Here is a 23,727-nt window from a genome sequence, read left to right on the forward strand (position 1 = left end):
GTTGTGGCTCAGGAGTAGAGTGCTCACCTAGCACATCCAAGACCCTGGGTTCAATCCTCAGCACCACATAAAAATAAATAAAATAAAGGTATTGTGTCCATCTACAACTTAAAAAAAAAAAAAAAGAAAAAAGAAATAACAGATGACTATATGGAAAAGTTATTTTTTTTAAAAAAAAAGGTAGGGGTGTCTTATGAAAATAGAAGGGAGGGAGGTACTAAGGAATGACATTGACCAAATTATATTGTTCTACTGTGTGAATATATAACAATGAATCCCACTAAATATAATTATAATGTACCAATTAAATATCTTGAAAAAAGTTACTAAAAGATGGCTTTACTAATTGCTTAGAATATCAACTAAAAGGCACCATATTACAGCAGGTTCTGCAGGTAGATGATGAATGTGTTCAGCACAGTCTCCTAGAAGCACCTGTTGTAAAGATCAGCAAGGTTCTAGAGAGCTTTCTGAGATAATGGAAATGTTCCATGACCTACACTGTCTAATTTGGATGCCACCTACCCACACTTGGCTAATGAGCATATGAAATGTGACTAGGGCTAAAAATATATTTTTAACTAAATAGCTACATGTGCCCCGTGAGTACAGTACTGGACAGCCCAGGTCTAGATGAAGAATTTTACACAAGAACTATGAATCAAGTGCCTTAGGATAGCACAGGCCCCACCATATGCTACGGAATTAAGGAATGGTGCTAGCCACACATTCGTGCTATCCTGGCTCAGGTTTACTGGCTGATCCAAAGTGTATGAATATTCAGGACCCTAAACTAAGGGATGGTGACAAGAACCCATCTAGAAAAAAATGTCTGTTGGTGAGATGATTCAGAGCTATGTGTTAGGTAAGCAATAAAGGGTTAATTTTTAATTATAGAATTCCCTTTTCAAATGAAAATTTTAGCCAGCAGTGGCACATGCTTATAATCTTAGTGACTCAGGAGGGAGGTTGAAGCAGGAGGATTACAAGTTCAAGGCCAACCTGCACAACTCAGCAAGACCCTATCTCAAACTAAGTACAAAAAGGGCTACGAATGTAGTTCAATGGTACAGTGCCCTGGGTGCAATTCCCAGCACTACAAGAAAAAAGAAAATTTCCAAGAATTCCACAGCAGGAGAAACTTGGAGCTATTTTATTAAGGCAAAGTTAAGTGCCCAATGGCAATTCCTACTCAGTCCTTAAAATGATAAAAGGGAATTCCTAATTCCTCATCCGTGCAAGCCTAACTCCAAACTGTAGCACATCTTGAGGTCAATAAAGAAGCTTCATGTATATTGTTTGAAACAGAAATTTATTCTCAGAATAATGCACAAAAGCACAGGTTGAGGCTACTGTTGGGAGTTTCCCTCCCTTCCTCTTCCTCCTCCCCCCTCCTCTCTGAATGCCAGGGAGAACACAGTTGAAGGAAACATGCAATCACAAACAATGATCAACTCTAAAGACAAAAGGTTTGGTCCAAAAGAACTCAACATAATTAATCCAATTACTGTGAACAGCTTCACTGAGTAGGATTAAGATATTGCAGATGTAGTGTTTCCACAGGTGGCTCTTCAGTGCACCAGGGGGGCCTGCTTGAGGGAGATGAGGACTGAGCGCATGCGGGAAACATCTTTGGCCTGCTTGCTGGACTTGGGATTAAAGTCACACAGCCGGGCCACCCGCTCCCACTCAGTGCCTGGGGACGACTCATCAATGTCATTTACAAAGGCTTCTTCTGCTGCCCTGGAAGCAACAACAAAATATGTTGGTTTAAGGCAGAAACCCCTTTGAGCAACCTGGCAGCTGTCCTGCTACAGAAAAGTGACTGTCTCTTCATCCCTGACTCAGTGGCATTCTGGTTTACCCAAGAGTAACTACCCCTGGCCCAGGTGAGACTCAGGGGCAGACAATGTTCAGCACTCCTAGGCACGGGGTGCCCAGGCTCCTGTGTAAAATGGTGGAATACAGGTGTTTGGTTCAGGGCTCACTGTCTCTCTGTCTGGCTGTCTCTCATCATAAGGAGCATTATAAAAGCAAGTCCTTGGCCAGCTAAGCACTGCTTTTATTAACCAGAACAAAGCAGCAGGCTTATCAAGAACTTGAAGAGTAGCTTATGCTGGGCTGTACCGAGTTTCAAGGAAATTTTGAGACTTCTAAAAAGCCCACAGGTCATTGCACAAAACCTCTAGATTTATTCCTACGGCTGGAGAGAAACAGGGCAGATCAAAAGGAATTCAAGACAAAGCTCCCATGCTAGCAGGCACTAGAAACTAAAGCCATTCTAGAAGGGGGTTTGTTAGGACATTCTTCAGCCAAAGTTTGCCATTTTCTCTCCAGCCAGGTGCCTGGGGCCACTCAGGACACACACTGGCAGGAGAGCCAAGGTTAGCTGCTTTTTGGCAGGATGCTGTTCCAACATTCTTTTATATCAAGGTCAGCCCATCCCCAACTGGGAACTAACTGGTGGGGGCTATAGCTCAAAGAACAGTGGTAAGAGGAAGGAAGACACAATATATTCATCTACTCCAACAAGCATCACGGGCAAAGCAAAAGCAATGGAGATGACCGGTCTGTGGGGACAGAGGGGTGGCACTATCACAGGGATGGCTGTGGCAAACACCGCTGAAGCCCAGAGCCACTACAACACTGCGACTTCATGGCACACACAGTTAGGGGCAGTGAGAAAGGTTTACTTAACTGTTCTAGGCTGTAGCAAGGATGGTTTATGTTTGTGCTTAAAGGTGAAGAGAAGAAAAGAAACAAGGAGAGAAACTTTAGGTCAGATATAGAAAATGAGAATGAGCTCAATGCAGATGGTCAGTAAGCTAGACATGCCCTTGCCACTCTTACTATGCTTGGGAACGTGCAGCTGGCTTTGATGGGCCACCCTGCTGCCCAGCAAAACCAGACTCGACCTTTCCAGTCTCCATTTCTACTCCAGAGAGAATGTGCAAAAGTCAAATCAAACACCACCTGTAAATCCAGCATTTCACAAGTCTCATTGCAAAAGCACCATCGGGGGCCCAGGAAACCTAGTTCTGTCTTCTAATGAAGTGACTATCTCAAGGTCATGAACCAGGTTCTATAGACCTCAGCCTGCCACCCATCTTCTACAGGCTCTTCTCTATTCCACCCTTGTCCCCTATATAAAAAAGTGGTCCTAATTTTTAAGGAGGAAACAGAACTGTTTCCAGGTCTTCTGCAGTACTGCTTTGATGACCTGAATCCTTAAAAATCTTCCAGGAATGATGCAGTATGGGGGAGAAAAGCTGAAGTGGCCCATATCAGACAGCTTCAGTTATCTTGACCTCAAAGCTGGTCACTAAATAGAATTTCTGACATGTGAGACTACAGAGAAACAATGACAGACACCCATCAGAGACAATCCCCTCTGCACTGAATTCCTCTGTCTGAGGAATAGGCAGCGGGCCTATTATGTGAAGGACTCAGTATAGAAATGCAGATACCCCACTGCTACTCACTGGGGCTCCTAATCTGGGATTTTCACCTGCTCCCAGGTGGGAGACTTCTCCTTCCCACCTGGGGACAGACAGGCAATAGGAGCTTGAAAGTGGCAGTGGTGGTAACAACAGCAAGAGGTCAGAGTCCACCCCAAGTCCCAAACCTGTCCCTGACAAGATCATGAAGGACCTGTATTTTTCAAAGGGAATTAACTCGCTTCCCTCCAAAACCCCAAATATGAAAAATGGCCATCAGAGGGTGCAGGGAGTCACAATTTTGCAAGATTAGCAATGGATCATACCCCAGTTTATCAACACTCAGGCAGTCCCCACAGTGCCAATTTGAAATATTTTAAAAAGCAAAGCAACTTGTGACATAAAAGGAACATTAACTCTAAACAAAAGGTAGAAAGAATCAAAACAAGAAAAGGAATTAGTTTTGCAACATACACATAACCAATCACGTCAGCGAAGGGTTGTTTGTAGAAAGCTTCATCTGCCACCCTAGACAGCAAGAAGTCCAAAAGGCAGGCAAGCAGGCAGGAAAAAAGAGAGAACATTGAGAAGCAGAAACATCTAAAATCCACAATAGAGGTGCAACTGGGCTCTAGGGAGCTGCTCCTAAGGCTTCATCCTAATCCCCAGGAGGTTTCCAGCATGGGGCTCCTCCCAGAGTGAGCACAGCAGCTTCAGTTCTGGGGCTGCCCCAGCAACATTTATTAAGCATCATTTGGGATAAGTCCTTTCACATATTATTATGTTGATTCAATTCTCAATAACCTATGTGCCACTGAGTGCTCTCACCCCACTTTAAGATGAGTTAACTGAGGCTGAGAGAAGCGATTTGCTCACCTGCAGCACAGTGGCAGGGTTCAGAACTCACAGCCAAGGCAGCCTGGGTTCTTTTCACTGTACAGTAAAGCTGCTTCCCAGCTTGTGTATGCTCAGAAAGCTATGCCACCTTTCTGCCAGTCTCAGTAAAATGTCACTGGTCATGAACAAGACCATGCACCAGATCTACTCAGTCACAAAGACTTAATCCCAAATCCAGGAATATCCAACCATTTTTTGCCACACTGGCTGGGTGGAATACATTTTCAATTTCATAGGAACACACATCATCATTTCAAAAGTCCTGTCTCAGAGAAAAAGCAGCTGGAGGCAAGTGGTCTGCTGGAAGGAACACTAGTCTCGGGTCCTGGGATCTGTCCCTTGCTAAGGCTGTCCCGGAGCAAGTCTCTTTGCTCCAGAAGCTGGTGCATTTCTATGCCAGACCTAACTGGTTTTGATGAAGTACGATCCAGAATCCAGAACTTCATCCCTCCTTAACTCATGCTGACAGGCAAGTCGATCAACAGGGCAGGGGTCTGAGATAAGAAAGAAGGGGGCATACTGGGTAGAGGTAGGTTAACTTCTGGATCTAGCCACCTCACCCACTGTGGCAGGCTGGGAATTTTTTTTAAGGAGTCTTGGCCCATCCTTTGCCAGGTCAATTTAGAGTGGGCAAATGAAAGGGGCATTTTTAAAGGATAATCATGCCTAGTCATTAACCTAAGTACACTTATTTATTTGAAGGCAAAATCTAGTAATTTTAATTTCAGTTTATTTTTAAACTCACACATACCCTTCTGTCTTTCCCATTTTGGTTTATACATAAGAGGTATTTTGTGGAAATTCAGAGAAAGCAAAAAGAGCAGACTGATTGTAAAAATGACTCAGCAGGGAAGCAGAGAGCTGTTAGTGGGCTGAGTGAATGGGAGGACAGGGCAACACAGGGCAGCTGTAAACTCGCATCCTTTTATTTTACACAAAGGGCTCAACGAAAATTAATTCCAACGCCACTTGCTCCTAATGGAAGAGAATAAAGGTTTTATGATTCCTGTCAAGGGATCACTGCAACAACAAAAGGCTTGATGTCAGTAGCCCCAAGACTAAAGAGCCAGTCAGTGACAAGCAGAGCCCCTGAAGAACAAACAGGAAACTATATACCAAGTGCAGACAGCCACACCTGTTTGCTCTTCACTCAGTAAGAGGGATCTGAAAGTGGCAACTGCAAGCCTCAGCAAGGTGGGGCTTAGGGAAGCCAGGGGAAGGGAAGGAGGAGGATTCCTGACTACTGGACAAGCTCCCAGAAGCCTAAATACAATACAGAACTTCATTCTATAAATAGCCCCAAAATGGGCATGGAAAATGTGTCACTGAGAATGCACTATGGAGAATCATGGATCCTCCAAACCTTTTTAAGCCTCAGAAGAGCTGAAAAGTCTCAGCACAAAAGCCACCTGTGGCAGGGGGAAAAGTTTCTCTTCTGGTTTGGAAAAGAACATGTTTTTGAGTTTTTCTCCATAAGAGAACTACAGAAGACAGTCAATGCTTTGACTTGACTCCTCCAGAAAGGGAATTCCTTTCTGGCAGGCTGTCACTGAATTATTCACGTGCTTGTATAGTGATATTTAGGCCCTGACTTGGGATAAAAAGGGAGATGCAGTCTAGGGACTAAAAGGCAACAGATTCTGTGTGCAGGGCAAGGACCCCACCTGCCTACTGCCTGCCCAGCCCCCCATCCCCTAGCACAGGGCCTTGGCCTGGATATGCTCCCAATGCCTTGGCAACTGAGTAGGTAAGGGCAACTTAAGAGAAGGGGAACTAAGGACACACAATTAACTAGATGTCTTTCTATTTCCATACCCCACTTTCAAATTCTGCTTTTCTGCCTTATTTCTGGGGTCCCCTTACATTCAGGTGCTGCAGGAGTCACCCATGGAGAATGATACTTGCTTGAAATAAACACCCCATTTTCTTTTCTAAAAATATTCAATATTTACATACAGACAGACAACAGGGAAGATGAGTCATTTTGTATACACTAATAAGACCTATTCCTTTAGACTCTAAAATGTGGAGGCAAACATGGATGGGGAAACTCAGCAATATTAGACTCTCCTCCAGGGGCAGTTATATGCCATTGCAAGAAGTCTCCCATGTTCTTAAACAGCTGCCACCTCTACCCTCTGACAAACACTGGAATGATGTGTGAAAATCATCCCTTCTGTCCTAGGACCCTGGTGACAGTGGCTAGCACTTCTCTAGTTTTACATAAGCAGGTTCAGGCCTGTGCTGCAGTTTCTAAACAGTTCCATGTGCTCAGTGTGGAGTGGGCCAGTCCTTTCTCCTCTCTGGAACTTGAGAGGTAAATCTGAGAACAGCCAACATAACATTCTACAATTCCAAGAAAGACACTACAGCCCTATCTCCAAGCCTGGAGAGATCCACCATATATATATATATATATGAATGACTACAAGAGCACCTAATTCTATACATAGAGAGGAAGCCCTTTCTTTTCAGAGTTCAGCAAAATTGCCTTGAAGAAATTTCTGCAATAAGAAGCCACTTTCTAACATGTTCATCAAGTTTGAAAATCTGTGTGTCAAGTTGCTGAAGGTTCACAGACCCTGCACAGGGAAGGGCAGCATATTCTGGCAAGTATTTCAGAGCAGACCTGAGTTCTGAGGCAGCTTGCTGGGGAACATAACTGCATCCACTCATCTTTCTTTACAGATCTGGACTTGCATCTGGAGCGGGAGGTGGCAATCATCTTGAGTAAGCACAGGGTAAAGGAGACCAGAGATGTCAGAACTTCATGCTGACCACAAACACAACAGCAGCCCTGGGTAGGCTGGATTGCAGCCATCACCTCTAGCAACTAGACACACAGACCACTGTTGCCACAAAATTTCAAATGGAACCCGACAAGCACTCTGAGTATGTATCCCCCTAAGGAAGGTGACCAGGAAAGAGCTATGGCATCTACTGGAGAGCTGATAGAACCAAGGATGACCAAAGGGATTCAAAGAATGAAGGAAGGGCTGGCTCTATGAAAGAAAGTGGCCCTCCATTCTGACACAGTTGCACCACAACAGCATTTGCTGCTGGCAAAACAGTTAGTCATGCCCCCCCTCACCCACTTCCCGGCAGATTTTACTGAATACAGCTGCCAGAGATAAAGGCTTTTAACCCAATCTGCTTTAGGAACCTAATGCTCTACCCTTAAAATTAAAAATATCCCAGGCTCAGTCTGGCGTGCTTCTACACTGAAGTAGAAGGAGTGACAAATACTCAGTGAAAGGTAGACTCTGAATTCAGCAGAAGAAAGCAAGCCAATGTGCCTACCCTGAGGGAAGCCAGGCTGCAGATTCCTCTGTGAGCTACTTCCAAGAAGGAAGAACTTCCAAGAAGTAAAGCATATTACTTCTGCTGCTTCATAGTGACCTGAGGAGTCACCCATGGATAATGACACTTGCTTGAAATAAACACCCCATTTCCTCCCCATAACTAATTCAACTTCAGGAAGTGAGTAAAAGGGATTCTGAAAAAAGTATTTTTAAGAAGAATTCAAGATTTTCTTAAAGCACAGATAAATACCCACTGAATCCTAAATCTGATGTCACTGTGTTGAAACTTCCTCAGCTCCCTAATTACAAGAGCACATTCACATGCTGATGGACCCCTTCACTATGCATCTTTCAGAAGTCAGGGTTGTGTTTAGGCAATGCACCATGTTCAAGTCTATAATTATGTCCTAAGTACAGATGAGATCCTAGTACATTCATGAAACTGACCTTTTGTTTCAGTGTTCCATTTTTTTCCACATCATGAACTTAACCCATGAAATTACTTTCTCTATCCTGAAATACAATATAGCTAATGCAAACCAAACTCTTAAAAGATCTGAACTTACTAGAGTCAGAATGGCTAAAGAACAGGCAGAATTATGCTGACAGGATCCAGGAGACTTGCAACCTGTTTCAAGCACTTTCTTGAAAACTTCTTCAAAGCTATTTCACACTGAAAGAGGCAGCAGCCAAGAGCTTGGACTGGATATTAGAAAATGGATATGATTCAGTCTTGGAAAATAAGCCATAGTAGAACCATCATGGACTCACCTGTTGTTTGCTTTTGTTTTCTGTAGCTGCTCATCCTGTCTCGCGTACCACTCTTCTAGCTCCTTTATTGCTTTTTCTTTCCACTCTGCTTCTTGCTTCCGAGAATTGGCATCTTTGAAGGGAAGGAAAAGACAATATAAATGAGGTAAAGCACAAATTTAAGTTCATCAGTCTACTGTGGTCTTACTGAATTTATGGTGGGTGTGGGCACATGTGTATAAGTGTGGGGAGAATAGTAGGAAGGGGAGGATAAAATTATATCTTCCCTTTTTGTACAACCAACTCTTTATTCAACACAATATAATCTCCTGCAATTTTCCTGGGGTGGCTGACCATGACCAAATCCACCTCTAAACTGGAAAAATAGATGAAAAATGCTTCATGAATTTATGTGTCTTCCTTGCAAAGGGGCCATATTATTCTTTTCTGTATCATTCCAATTTTAGTTTATGTGCTGCCAAAGTGAGCACACAACTCTTGAGCTCATAATCCTATTCCTTATCTTTCACTACATTTTATCCTAGTCCACTGACAAGTTGATGGGTCATTAGTTGGACCTGTTCACAAACAAAATGAATTAAATTGAGGGAGAATGGGGAGAGGAAGCATATGCAGACTGAGCTCAGACTGCAGATTAAGCTCATGGAAGAGATGAGACAGAGCTAGCAAAGAAACCCCAAGAGAAAAAACTGCAAGAGTTTGGGTGTGGGATCACCATCAAGAGTTAAGCCAAAAAGTTCTAGAGATGAAGCGAGAAAACACACCTTTTGGGTTAGATTGGATTCTCAAATATAAAGAACTAAACATGGTTTTCCCTAAGCCAATTAGCTGAAGAGACTTAGGATAGTGGTGTTATGGAATAGACGGATGAGGATGGTGGGAACATAAGGTTAAGACAGTAATTCTATAAAATGGGCCCACTGTGCTAACCCCCAAATGCCTTCTTTTCCAAGAATTTACCTGCAGCCCTGCCTGGCCTAAATAAACAAGATATGTCACATTCCTCAGCAAACTATCAGCTAACTGTAGGAGAAATGCAGGCCCAAGATAATGTCAGTAGGAGGAACCTAGGAGATTTTTTGTGACCAGATCCATCCTGAAACTCTAGGAGATAAGGATAATTCCTCCTAACCATAAAATCTGTAAGAATGTATGGTTAAAGAATCCAATTAGAACCAGTCAACAAGGGCCAAGGTGACCTAGAGATGCCATGACAGTGGGGACTTGAAGTCTGATGTCACCTTGCTGTCAGGCAAAAGCCAAGAGGTAGGCCTGGCTGGGACCCTCTGGAAACTTCTCTGGGTCACCAATAAAACTGGCGTGCAAGAGAGGCACATTGTCCCTCTCCCCTGTGAGAGGACCCACACTCTCCCTTTAGTGTGTCCCCTTTCCCTTTCCCATTCCGGTCGATAAACTCAGTCCTATTACTCTGAATGACATGTCTGAAATCTTTCTAACTTGATCATAAGAACTGGGGTTTTAAGAGAGGGTCTTCACGTTACCTCTGTTTCTTGGAAGGCCCCAGCTCTTTAACAGTGGAGATAAAGAAATACATGTCACAGGTACTGATGCAGGTGACATGCCTCACACATGCTAGGCAAAAGCTCTACCACTGCACTAAATTGTCCTCTGGCTTTTTTATAAAAGGAAGTGCCACTGGCAGTAAGAATTCCTCAGTGCTTAGCTTGATGGGATAAAGATCTGAGCCTGAATGCAATCTCTTTTGAGTCTGGAAAGGAAGAAAGTATAAAGAGTCCCTTTAGAGAGCAAGGCACAGTGAGAGGGGCCTTCTTCTCTGTCCACCCTCATTACTGTTCACAGAAAGAAATTATTTGAGAATGCAGCCAGCACTACGCTGAAAACCACTGATACTGGCCCTCTATTTTTAGCATCTTGTGCTTTCTCACAGTTCTTGCAAGGAAAAAGGTGAAACTGAAGAAATATCTTATTTGTGGACAAATTCAGCTCAATAAGAAGGCAAGGCCAAATGTCTAATGTTCCTCAAGATGGCATCTTGAGTTAAGAAAACTCTTCAAGAAAAGTGCAGTGGCACATACCTGTAATCCCACTACTTTAGAGGTAGAGGTAGGAGGATCACAATTTCAAGGCCAGTCTTGGCAATGCAGCGAGACCCTGCCTCAAAATTTAAAAAGTGAGTGGGGGGAGGTGGGTGGGGGTGTGTGGAGTTATAGCTCATTGGTAGAACACCCCTGAGTTAAATCCCCAGTACAAAAAAAAAGAAAGAAGAAAGAAAACTCTTTGGGAGAATTCCCAAGGCACCCAATTTGATTATTGAAAAAGAAATTGAAAATTTCTACAACCATAGTATACTTTCTATGGAGAAGACAATCATTGCTAAACTTTAGAAAAATATAAAAGACAAAAGCTGGGTTCTGTAACTTCAGCAGTACTTGCTTCCAAGTCTAACCAAAAGACATAAAAAACAAGAAGCAAGGATCAAGATTGCTAGAACCTGAAGACCTGTTTTGTATTCCTAAAGCTGCATTATGCAATACAGTAGCTACCAGTCATACATAGCTACATATGTTTAAAGTTCTAAAATTCAGTTATCTCCGGCACACTAACTGCATTTTTAGTACTTAATGGTCATATGTGGTCAGTGGCTATCATACTGGACAGATACCAAATATTTCCACCGAAGAATTATTATTAGTGCTGCTATATATAAGCTTAAACTTAAATGTGTCTTTGTTCTGAAAGCCATATAAATTAGACCAGAGATAGAAGATTTGGCAATAACTGGCTATATTATCTGGATCAAGTCTGTTCCTATTTCCAGATGTTGGTTCTCCAGCTGAAAAATAAGGAATTATGTTTTTACAGGGTCATTTTTTTTTTTCCATTTGTTTTCTTCTTTTATGGGGGTAGGGGACAGGGGATTGGGGATTTAACCAAGGGCACTTTACCACTGAGCCACACTGCCAGCCCTTTTGATTTTTTAAATTTTGAGACAGTATCTCACTAAATCACTTAGGACTTCACTAAAGTTGCTGAGGCTGGCTTCAAACTTGCAGTCCTCTTGTATCAGCCTCCCTAGTTCTGGGGTTACAGGCATGTGCCACTGTGCCTGGAAGATCATTGGTTCTTAAGGAATAATATTGTTGACATTGTGGTTACATAGGAGAATGCCTGTTTCTAGGAAACATTCAAGGGAGTTGTAAACATTCCTTGTTTATCCAACTATTCTGTGTTTTAAACCACGGATTATATCCTCACCAATGCACCAGATATAGGCAAGAGATCTTTCCTGATCTTGAACCAATCTGATTGGTTACCTGATTCTCCATATACAGATCACTTTACCAGAGGCTAGATTGGTTAGCACTGATCTTGGGCTTGGCCTGCCCAGCCTTATGGTTATGTACACCCACTTTGCTTAGAAAGCAACACAGGCATGGATGTGGCCCTTGAAGCAATAAAGACTCAAGCTGAAATTCTTCTTTATTACTTCTTAACTATGTGTTTTAAATACTTATTTTACCAATAATATCTACTTCTTCATCCATAAACCTGTACGAACTTATCTTACAGAGATATTAAGAAAAACAAATTGTGCATGTTTTCACATTCTCTTTGTAAGCATTACCTAAACTAAGCCTTCAAATGACAGACTGTAAATGTCTTTCATGTGGATACAATACCATCATGAAGTTTACCAAGCACTTTCATAAATACCACCTCAGACTATCCTTGGAGATCAGCTACACACATCTTTCACGGATGATGACACAGACTCTGAAGTTTAACCAGGTGCCCACAGAAGGTTAAGGTAAGATTGGGTCCTGAACCCAGCCTTTCATAGCAAGTCCAGGGCTCTCTCTTTCCACAACTTCACTGTGCCCTTCCTGGGAGAGGAAGCTTTCTGGGCTATCATACTCCTCACACAACAGAGCTAAGCATCTCAATGTCAGTGGCCTTGTGATCTTCAGATTGAGAAAGATTTCCCCAAAGATCAAGCAAGTGAATTTGGTTCAATCCCCAATTACACCAAAAACAAACCAAAAAAAAAAAAAAAAACAAAAAACAAAAACAAAAACAAAAACCTCACCAGACAAGGATACTATGGCTAATTCAAGATAAAATGCATAAAAATAGAGTCCAGATTAACAAAGACAGATGGATTCCTTACCAAGGGCTTCCAAGCGTTCCATTTGCTCTTCTCTCCACTTACGGATACTTTCAGGTTCTGACTGCAATCGATCCACTTGTGAAATAGCTGCATAACTGTCTGTGGGACCATTAGTCTCCTTAACACAAAATACAATTAATGTTCTATCAGTATCAAAAACTCCTTTCTGAATTGTGCTTCAAAAATTTAGAATTTCTGGTTACACACAACACTGGAGGCTGCTGTAAAAATGTTTTAAGAATTACCCTAAAATTAACAACTTCACATACTGATAGGTTTCAACATTAATGCACTGAATTCTTGATGCTCTTCGATTAATTGTACACAAATAGAGCACAATTTTTCACTTCTCTGATTGTACACACCATTTATGCAATCTACATGTACCCAGGGTAATGATGTCCGTCTCATTCCACTGTCTTTCCTATATCCATAGCCCCTCCCCGCCCACCTCCCCTTCCTTTGCCCAATCCAAAATTCCTGCAGTCATCCCACGCACCCCCTATAGATTAGCATCCACTTCTTAGAGAAAACATTTGGCCTTTGGTTTTTTTGGGGATGGCTTACTTCACCTAGCATGATATTATCCAACTCAATCCATTTACCTGCAAATGCCACAATTTTATTCTCTTTTCCATTCTCATATTCCATTGTCTATATATACCACAGTTTCTTTATCCATTCACCTACTGAAGGACATCTAGGTTGGTTCCACATTTTAGCTATTGTGAACTGTGCTTCTATAAACATTAATGTGACTGCATCACTGTAGTATGCCATTTTTAAGTCCCTTGGGTTTAGACAAAGGAATGGGATAGCTGGGTCAAAAGGTGGTTCCATTCCAAATTTTTTAAGGAATCTCCATACTACTTTCCAGATTAGTTGTACCAATTTGCAGTCCCACCAGCAATGTATGAGTGTGCCTTTTCCCCTACATCCTTGCCAAATCTTATTTCTTGTATTCTTGATAACGGCCATTCTGACCAGAGTAAGAAGAAATCTTAATGAGTAGTTTTGATTTGCATTTCTCTAATTACTAGAGATGTTAAACATTTTTTTCATATATTTGTTGACAGATTGTGGCATCATAATACCAGACCTTAAACTATACTATAGAGCCATAGTAACAAAAACAGTTTGTGGTATTGGTGCCAAAACAGGCATAGACCAGTGGTACAGAATAGAAGACACAGAGACAAACCCACATACATACAGTTATCTCACACTAGCAAAGGCGCCCAAAATACACATTGAAAAAAAGATAGCCTCTTCACAAATGGTGCTGGAATAGCTAGAAATCCATAGGTAGCAAAGTAAAACTAAACCCCTATCTCTCACCTTGCACAAAACTCAAAGTGGATCAAGGACCTAAGAATTAGACCAGAGACCCTGTGCCTAACTGAAGAAAAAGTAGGCCCAATAATGCACTGAATTCTTAAGAATCTTGTGAAGGAAGCAGAATTGTTGCTATCTGACCGGTTAATTAGTGAGATCTGAGTGGATGATAGAAAAGTTGGCGGTGGGTGGGTAATGGACCTATTAGAAAACCATATTAGCAGTTTGTTTCCTCTTTCAACACCATATTATATGATATCTTCAAAAAAAAAAAAAGGTACATAGCAAAGCAAGACCTAGAGCCTACAAATTCTAAATGCCATTATAATATTCAGGAAAAAGGTCACTTAATATCATTCAATTTACAAAATAGTAAATTCTAAGAAAGAGAATCCAAAAGAAGGTGAGTTACTCCTCCTCCTCCTCCCAAAAGAAGGGAGAGAAGGATGAAAAGGCAGGCAAATGAGAGTCACTGGGTAGGGAGGTGAGGTAGCTCTTATTTATTAATTTCCCTCACCAGTACTAGAGACTAAACCCAGAGTGCTCTAACACTAAAGCTATATCCCCATCCCTTTTTAAGCCAGGGTCTTGCTAAATTGCAGAGGATGACCTTGAAACCTGCAAACTTCCTGCATCTACCTTCTAAGTAGCTGAGATTTCAGGTGTGCACCACCATGCCCAGCAGCAGTGGCTCTGCTTCGTTGTATGTAAGATTTGGGAGCTAACAGAAAAATGGATAAAGACTTAAATAGCCATTCTCATCATCATAAAGGATTATTTCCTGAAAATCAAGGTGATAATACTAGGGCCAGGTTAATAACATCTTAAAAGAATGTTCTTCCTATCAATGCCACCACTTTTTAAGTCCTTTCACTTTGGCAGATAATATACCAACTACTAATATCCAGGAAAGTCAAAAGACTAGGATCTCTTTCTATTCAATTCACAAGAAAGGAAGACTCTCAATCATAATTCAACATTGATTCAGAGTACTCTACCTGGTAGTATTCGCCATTCATCACTCCATCAACAGCATCTGTAAGACATGAAATGTTAATCTATCAACCAGGATTGGTCAAATATTGGGTCAAAGGACAATATAGTGGAACACAGTATTGGATACTGCAGGACTCTGAGCTACTAAATGCTACCCCTCTGGTAGGTACTAGACTGTAACGATTTTTTATTTTATGAAACTAAGATGTACTTACACACAAATGACAAAGACTTCATCAAAATATAGACAAATCTGTCCCCAAGCTACCAGGTCAAAACCTTTTAAGATTCTGTTTCCTGGCTGAGAGAGGTGACAAATGGAAGCCTGGAAGAAGAGCTGCATAGAGGAACAGTGTTACTCTATGAAAGTTTTAAACAATGCAAAAGAAAAATCTGGCCTGAAATCAACAGTGAGCAGAGATGTGGAGCTTCACTTTCAAACTAAGGTGCTGCTTTGGGCATCAGGAATCTCCACTATATGGATGGAGTGGGTCTGGTACCAAAGGGTCTACAGTTGAAATATGTTAACTTTTTTTTTTAATATTTATTTTTTAGTTTTAGGTGGACACAACATCTTTATTTTATTTTTTTAATGTGGTGCTGAGGATCAAACCCAGTGCCTCACACATGCCAGACGAGCACACTACCACTTGAGCCACATCCCCAGCCCTAAACTTGTTAATTTCTCTAGACCATTTGGAATTAGTCCAAAACAATTACGATTTGAGCATACCAAATTAAACCAGTATTTCAAGGATATAAATCATTTAAAAACTCAAAAAATATGATATACAATCCAGCCTTTTTGTGCGGCACCATTAACTATTCTGAGTTAAATGAGAAAGTACATTTTTGGGGGGTTGTGGGAGGGAGGGAGGGAGAGAGAGAGAGAAAGAAGGAAGGAAGGAAGGAAGGAAAGATATTGTGTCCATCTACAACTAAAAATAAAAAAATAAAAAATATGAAGTTTCTTTTTAATAAGTAAGGCCTATCTATACCTTTTGCCCATTTAGCAGAAAAGGGTTCTAGAGTCTAAACATATTTGAATTAAAAACAGTACTAAGTAAAAAATATTCAAAATATTCAAAAAAATCAGAGTTTTGGGCAGGGTAGGTAAAGAATAAGAGGCAAGCAGAGAGAGGATCTGGCAATACTAGGCCTGCATTCCTGAACTGGTAATAATTCCCTGGAACTGAGAATAACCTTTCAGGATAGCAAACTCTATAATCAATCTACCACTCCCCACTAAAACCAATGACTTGATTTTAAAACCTTCTCTGTGTTTCACTAATTCTGTTACCCAATCACCATGAATTTCTAAGCCCTGCCAACACAACAGCCCTCAGAGAGGAGGTCTGGAAGGGCTGCACAGTCCCTCTGAAGGAGTTACCCTGCCTTTTCCTGAAAACCTCAGTATGGCCATAAAACCTTAGCTTCCAACGACCTCCTCTATTATCTATTAGCTAATTTGCTACCTACTGTGTAGGATTTCTATTACTTTATCCCAATTTTTCAAACTTCAGTGACTATCTTATTACATGAGGTAGAAGAAAATGAGAAGAGATGAACCTGAAAGATACAAGAAACTGGGATATAAACAGGAATGCCAAGTAGTTATGGTGGACCACATTCTGAGGCTCTTGAAGGGTAATACATGAAAAACACCACAGCTTACCTAGAGGCCTGGGGCAAGGGGGCTCTCAACCTTGTTTTTCCCTCTAACAGGCAAAGATTTCATCAAACCACTCCTTTAACTTTCTTGATTTCTAATTAAACCCAACTTGAACTACCTATTTTCAAATCACACAATCCTAACATTTCATTCACTTTTTAGTCCTCTTATTTCTCCTAATTCCCAGCCCCTAGCTTTGGGAGCACTGAAAACTTACAGATCATTTCTCTATCATGCTCTTCTTGATATTAAAATAGTTATTATTTTTTAGAAAAAGGAAAATAAAAACAGAAGAAAATGCCATATAATCCCAACACCAATCTCTGTACTTTTAGTTTTTCCTCACACACGATGAATGTTTTTTAATAATCCATTCATCTATATCATTAAAAAAAAATTGGACGGGGCGGGGCGGGGGGAGGGAGATGGGGGCAGTGCTGGGGATCAAACCCAGGGCTTTCTGCAAGTGTTCTACCATCAAGCTATGTCCCCAGCCCTTTTAATTCTGTGGTTTGGGGATTGAACCAGAGGTGTTTAACCACTAAGCCACATCCCCAGTCCTTTTTTTTTTTTTTAAGAGAGAGAGAGAATTTTAATATTTATTTTTTAGTTTTCGGTGGACACAACATCTTTATTTGTATGTGGTGCTGAGGATCGAACCCAGCACTGCAAGCATGCCAGGCAAGCGCGCTACCGCTTGAGCCACATCTCCAGCCCATCCCCAGTCCTTTTTAAAATTAATTTATTTTTATTTTAAAACAGTCTTGCTAAGTTGCCCAGACTAGTCTTGAACTTTCGATCCTCTTGCCTCAGCCATCTGAGTAGTTGGGATTACAGATGTGTGCCACCATGCCTGGTGATATTGTTTTCAACTTTCTTACTAAGAAAACACCTACTATTTATTGCTTACAGTGTGCCAGATACAGTGTTAAACGCTTCCCTTCACATATATTAACTTTTAATTCTTGCAATATACCTCTATGTATCAACACTTCATAAATAACCTTGGAACATGTAGGGTTCCTTAAGAGAAGAAAAGGTATTCTTGAAAGAGCAGATAATTAATGAAACTATTTTCTTTTTAACTTATTTTTTATGTTTAAAATAATATAAACATTAAATGCACATTAGATAATCAGCCTTTAAAAGTTTGATAGGACTGGGATGTAGCTGAGTGTAGAGGGCTTGTTAACAGGTGTGAGGCCCTGGGTAGAGTCCCCAGTAGCAGCTGCAACAAAAGGCAGTGTAAACCTGAGCAAGCATCATGGCAGGAAAGATCATCTGTTAATTTGATAATAAGAATACAAACCATAGGATCTAAGCCCAGAGCAACAAACCTCAGCTACCTTTGATCTGTTTCAACTACTGGTTTATGTTTGTGTGTGTGCATATATATATATATATTTGTGTGTGTGTGTGCGCGCACACACACACACACATCTTGATTATTTCAATATACTTTCCATATTTTCCTTAATTAATTTTCCTAATTGTTTAACTCTTTTGCTTAAGCACAGGCACTTCTGTACTTTATGAAAGCACCGAAAAAAAAAAACAATGGTCTTCTATTACTTTATGCTGTTTGTGTGCCACCTACCCATATAATTTTAAAACATTCTATCAAGTTTTAGAAAACAAAGTTTATCAAAAAGTGAATTAAAGTATTTTGATAGCACATCAATGGTATCAATTATCAAATGATAAAGAATTGCTGGGTTACAGAATATATATATTTTATTATTTTTATGATACATACTTTAAAGACTTGTAAAACATTGAATCATTTACCCCTATTAGCCTATTAGTTTATATTACTAATAGCAGCAGCTCATGAGTACCCCATTTCTCAGACCTTCATTAATACTATAGACTACTGTGTTTTTAAATTTTTGTTAATCTGAAAGCAAGGAAAAAAAAAAAAACCTTCATGGAGGCTTTGCTGTGCCAATCTTATTAACATATCTGACATTTGAGTTTCTTCTTTACCAAAAAGAGTTTTGCCTTTTTTTTTGCTATATTTTGTATTCTCTATTAGTAGTACTTTCATATTGCAAATATTTTCCATTTTGTCTTTTAATTTGGCTTATGGCCTTTGGTGTCTAGAAATACTACTTAACGTTTAACACTTTGTATGTAGTCATAATTAACTTTTTCTTTGATTTCTACATCTGCTTTTATGCTAAAGGTCTTTCCTACTGTGAAACAGATATTCACTTTTCTTCTGGTACTTTAAAAAATTTCTATCTTTAATCCATTTGGGATTAAAAGAGTGAGATAGTTTGAATGCTAGAGAACACATTGGTTACTCTGGCTAGGTCTACATTATAGTTAATATATCACAGCTAACATACCTATTATCCAGTTAATGTATTCCAGCCCAGGGCCACTTTCAAAAGAAGAGACTTTGATCACTACTCCATATACAAAACTAGAAACAACCCTCCCCCATTCCTCCTAAATCACATGCTGCCTGTCCTTTAGGTCTGAAGACTTATCCAGACACACAACGTGCTTTGAGCTCTTCATCAGTTATGTACTACAGTACTGACATTCTCCTATGAATCAGCAACTAAACCAAGTCAAAGGAGAGTCCATCGTTAAAGAAACATACAAAAAGAACATCTAGGGACCTTAACTTATGAGAACAGCTAAGAGAAACAACTCAATGATCCTAATAAATAAATTTAAAAAACAAAAAACTCAATGATCCAGAGGAAATTTTCTAGGGCTAAGGAACTCCAGAAAGAAAGAAGGGCCAGAGTAAATTTCCAAAGCGGAACAGACTTCCAAACCCACCTTCAACCTCTCACGTTCCCCATACATTTCAAGTCAAGCCAACTCAGGTTTGAGCCGCTGATTAGCTTGCTACCTTAGGAACACTACTTAACTTCCACAGTGATCAGTTCTCATCTGAAATGTGATGGCACTACTCCTTAGCTTACAGAGTTACTGCATAGATCTCAAAGTATATAGAGTTCTTGGCATACATAAATGTACAATGTTCTTAAATATCATGCATAAAGTTTCCTTAAATTTCTCTCTACCAGTGCTACCAATAAAATTACTGTCCCTCCAGAAAGCTTCCCTTCAATTCATCTACCCCTTTTCTTTCTCCTCCAATAAAGGATTTGTCAGAAATAATAAATAGTGCCTTGCTGCTATATTTCTCTGTAGCTACTTAAAATCACTGTTCTCCTCCCCAATCAGCCCTCATGATTGGGGGTTTTCAATTAATTTCACTTGTGCTGTTTCCTTTTTGACCACTCATTCTTCTCAATATCCCCCAAGCTACTTCATCTAGGTTGGTTACCTCCTACCTTCAAACTTATGTCTCTTCTCTGGATCACCTGAGGATCACCAAGACTCAACCCTGTTTTGGCTTGTGCCCATCCTCCATCTTTGGAATTTCCCCCAAGGATGGATGCTTACCATATACCAGGTAAGCACTCACAGATACTCTTAAGTATTCATCAAAACACTAAGTGAAATATATTATGCACCTTTTACAGAGAAGTAAACTGAAACTGGCAATCATTGGTAGTTATATAAATTGCCTAAAGACCACAAAGCTAAACTTACAACCAAGTAACATAGGATAGGATAGAACAGTAATCACTAGTGTACATCCAAAAAGTTCTCTAATCCCTAAAGGAAGTGCTGACCCTACACTATTAACAACCTCAACACACTGTCAGGGATCTGGCATTAAGTCATTAAATGCTTAGTTTACGAAGAACATCTTTCCCAGGAACTAAGTCAGCAATCATCCTTTTCCTTCCCTTTGCTGAAGGCTTGATACACAAAGGGCCCATGTATCTACTCTTCTCTTCCTTTTATCTTCCCAAACAGCCTACCCCCAATAGCTGCATGATAGATACAAGACTCACTCTGCCCACTTCTTTTGTGAAGTACGTGGACAGCCAGATACCCTGCTACATAATGCAGATAAAACAGTGAACAAGAATAACGTTGTTAAATTGTGCTGTGAATGGATAATTATGAATGTAGTGTACTCCACTATTATCATGTAAGGAAAAAAAAAAAAAAGAATAACGTTGTCCTCGAATCATAGTATTCTTCTAACTATGGGTCCTACTTCTCCCAATTTTGTCCTACCCAGGAACAGCGGCAATGCCTTTCTTTTATGCCATCACACCTTGGCTAAAAAAAAACTTCAACAGAATGTGGTAGTTTAAAGGTGCGGAGACTTGGGGCTCAGCTACTAGCTTGTTATTTTTTAATCAAGTCATCTCTCTCTCTAGGATTCAATTTCCTGTTAAGTGAAAGAGGTAAACTAAGGATCTAAAAATTACAACTTTTAAATTCTCAGGCAAATATTAAGATCCAATGATCATAGCCATAATCTCTTAAAGTCATTTTTGTCTACAGATCACAACCCAGTTCTGTCCTACTTGCTTGTTGTAAATTGCATATTTAGGCATACTACATGTTCTCACATAAGTTCTTACTGGGGGGTGGATTTGTTTATAAGGTAGTGTAGTACAAAAATTTAGATGCTAAAATGCATCATAAAAAAAAAAATTCAGAGGTTGCAAACTACCCCCTTACCTCCAAAAAAGGTTCTGTCTGCTTAGTAATTTGAGATTTCTGAGTCTCAAAGATACACAGAGCACAATTCCCCGACACCATTAAGCATCACACTGCTAAGGCATTTAAAAACGTCAAATTGCATCCTGTCCCTCTTTTTTCGCTGGGAAAGGGTCACACTCCCCTCTCTATTCACCTCTTTCCCCCTCCCTGATTGGTCCAGGCCAATCTTGGTTTCTCCTTAAGGCAATACTGAAAACCAAAGCTGTTTCCAAAGGGAGAAGAGCTCCAAAAGTCATAGCTGTGTGATACTCTCAACAATGGTAAACTCCTCTCTCTCTCGGCTGGGGTTTCCTTCTCCAGGGTTAGACCATCTTTTTTCAGTTCCTTACTCCTTCGTTCCTCCCTGTAACCCAACACTCAGTACTGCCATCTCAAGTGCTTAACTGCTGACTTGCATTACCATTTTTGTTTCTGTCTTGAAAGACAGCGGTACCACTGTTATTAATTTTTTCTGCTCTACTTTCTTAACTGGTTCTTTCTGGGCTCAGACTTGCCTTTAAGTCTGGCCCAACTGCGCCAATGCGGCTGCTTCAGAGATCAGCTTAATGCACAGCAAGTGCTTAATGAAAAGTTGAACCGAACGGGCTTCTTCGAGCTCCCGAACATGACCGTCACCCTATTTTCTTTGCTTTTTCGCTCTTCCGCGATCAGCAGCACTCAGACACACTCAGAACCGGTCAGGCTTCCCGAGCCCAGGTTTCCACATGACTGGGCTGGGGTCTCGTTTCCTCTTTGCACTCCTCCCTAACCTCCTGGTTCGGCCAAGAGCACGAGTCACACGGAAGCTCTAGGACCCACTCTGGGCCTAGTTTCCCAAGTCCTCCCGCCGCAAACGCGTCCGCACTCTCACCCGGACCCCCCGGCGGCTCGCCGTGCGGCTGAGGCCCGGGAGCACCGCCGTCCAGGATGGCGAAGGCCTCGTCGTTCTCTATGCCCGCAATCTCGCTCTCCTGCTGCGCCAAGAAGGCCGCGGCCGGATCTTCCTCGCCAGAGCCGGCCACCCCGTTCCCCAGCGCGGGGCCGCCGGGGGCGCCGGCAGGGGCGCCAAACGGATCTAGCTCAGCCATGGCGGGCAATTCAACGGCACAGACACCAACGTTGAGAGACAAGCCAACCGACACACCGACACCGCGCCCGACAGCGGCCGCTGTGGTGGCGACTGCGATCGGAGGGCAAGCGGGAGGAGGGAGAAGGTGGAAGCGGAAGCCCTGCCCCTATATCCGGCTGGTCCAGGCCGTGTTGGAGAGCCGGAAAGGGAACAACCAATCAGAGGCCAGGAGCTGCCCAATTAGCAGATGGAGGGGCGGATTCCCAGAGACAACTCGTGACCGCTAGGAGACCACCGCTAGCAGCTGGGACAGGGAGGCGGAAGTACCCTCTGACGGAAAGCTGCTTTAGTCGTTGGCCTTCAAGAGCTGGACGGATTTGGGACTGCCACCGGTGAGGGGACTCTGGTGCCGCATGGGGAGGTGAGATGAAAGTAGGGCTCGCAAGATTGAACGCCTGCAGAAGAGGCAAGCCACTTAGGCTTTCTCAGCCTCAGTTTTCTCATATGTAAAACCGGCACAAGAGTCCTACACTGCCTCCCTTTCAAGATTTATTGGAACATAAACCTGATTGAATCCTTGTTATTGAATCCATGTTATACATGTTACTGTTGTGTTTTTTTTTTAAGTTGTAAAAATATTTCTTAACTCATTTACCTAGTCTGGATTATTTGCTGTTTTGGAGACAACTGACTTAAATGTAACTGATCAAATCCACTCCGATTTTTTCCCCCCTAAAATTACTTTTCCTTAAAGGCAAATGTTCCTGTCGTCGTCGCACACGTCTGTAACCCCAGCGACTTGCCAGGCTGAGGCAGGAGGGTCACAAGTTCGAGATCAGCCTGTGCAATTTAGCCAGGCTGTGTCCCAAAATGAAAAGGGTTGGGGATGTAGCTCACTAGTAAAGCTCTTCAGGGTTCAATCCCCAATACACGCCCCCCCCCCCGCCCTCTGTGTAGCACAGGCGAATACATTTGTTTGTCAAAGAATTTTTGCATCCAGTACAGCTTTTCAGTAACTGGAAAACTCCATAGAGATCTGCTGTATCAGGAAACCGTAGCCCTGATGTTGGAGGAAGAAGTCATTCCTAGAAGAAGTTAGTGGCCAAGAGGAAAACCAGGTTTCCTGGGGAATTCCTGATGATACAAATCCCCCTAGTATAGGGAATTTAACCCAGGGGCACTCTACTACTAAGCTACACCCCAGCCCTTTTAAATTTTTATTTTGAGATGGGGGTCTCCTTGTCATCTGTTATTTTCTCTGAATTGCTGAGGTTGGCCTTTAACTTGCAGTCTTCCTGGCTTAGCCTCCTAAATCCCTGGGATTACAGACCTGGGCCCCTCTGCCAAACTAGTCACAACCTCTTGTATGCATACTCCTTTCCTAACTAAGGACAGCAAGGACTTTGTTTAGATATAATGTTTCTTAAATATTTCTTTTAAATCAGGGCATATTACTAATATGCTAATAGAGCTAGTAGAGGAATCTCACTTAATCGTGCTCATGTTGA

General features: G+C 41.5%; 2 protein-coding genes and 1 non-coding gene across 6 annotated transcripts in view; 1 reads left to right on the forward strand and 2 right to left on the reverse strand.

The window, feature by feature from the left end:
* Positions 1–8,574, forward strand: part of Gne (glucosamine (UDP-N-acetyl)-2-epimerase/N-acetylmannosamine kinase) — a 63,184-nt gene extending 54,610 nt beyond the window's left edge. The window contains exon 12 of the mRNA XM_046457382.2: positions 7,023–8,574. Coding sequence (XP_046313338.2) covers positions 7,023–7,111 — 89 coding nt within the window. The 3' untranslated portion in view covers positions 7,112–8,574. The remainder of the gene's footprint in view (positions 1–7,022) is intronic.
* Positions 1,294–22,370, reverse strand: Clta (clathrin light chain A). Of its 4 annotated transcripts, XM_058578125.1 has the most exons (7): positions 22,022–22,370; positions 14,891–14,928; positions 12,558–12,675; positions 8,408–8,519; positions 3,912–3,965; positions 2,699–2,734; positions 1,294–1,743 (listed from the first exon to the last, which is right to left on the reverse strand). In XM_058578125.1, the coding sequence occupies exons 1-7, from the start codon at positions 22,236–22,238 to the stop codon at positions 1,572–1,574; spliced, it is 747 nt and encodes a 248-aa protein (XP_058434108.1). In that variant the 5' UTR covers positions 22,239–22,370; the 3' UTR covers positions 1,294–1,571. The 4 variants fall into 4 exon arrangements, with proteins under 4 accessions (XP_058434108.1, XP_058434110.1, XP_058434109.1 ...); XM_058578127.1 differs by lacking the exon at positions 3,912–3,965 and having other exon boundaries at positions 22,022–22,369; XM_058578126.1 differs by lacking the exon at positions 2,699–2,734 and having other exon boundaries at positions 22,022–22,369.
* LOC124101461 (U6 spliceosomal RNA) lies at positions 8,771–8,877 on the reverse strand. The gene has a single exon (XR_006854612.1). It is a non-coding gene; the product is annotated as a U6 spliceosomal RNA (small nuclear RNA).
* Positions 22,371–23,727: the final 1,357 nt, after the last annotated feature.

The sequence above is a fragment of the Marmota monax genome, unplaced genomic scaffold (assembly GCF_021218885.2).
Source record: "Marmota monax isolate L192 unplaced genomic scaffold, Marmota_monax_Labrador192_F-V1.1 WCK01_AAM20220418_F8-fsc00069, whole genome shotgun sequence".
Classification (NCBI taxonomy): domain Eukaryota; kingdom Metazoa; phylum Chordata; class Mammalia; order Rodentia; family Sciuridae; genus Marmota; species Marmota monax.

Coding starts and splice junctions, on each gene's coding strand:
- Clta (XM_058578125.1), bottom strand. CDS start 22,238: ATGGCTGAGCTAGATCCGTTTGGCGCCCCTGCCGGCGCCCCCGGCGGC. Junction 3,966..8,407: donor AAAACAAAAGCAAACAACAG/GTGAGTCCATGA, acceptor CTTGCTGTCTAG/GGTGGCAGATGAAGCTTTCT. Junction 2,735..3,911: donor GCTGACGTGATTGGTTATGT/GTATGTTGCAAA, acceptor TTCACCTTTAAG/CACAAACATAAACCATCCTT.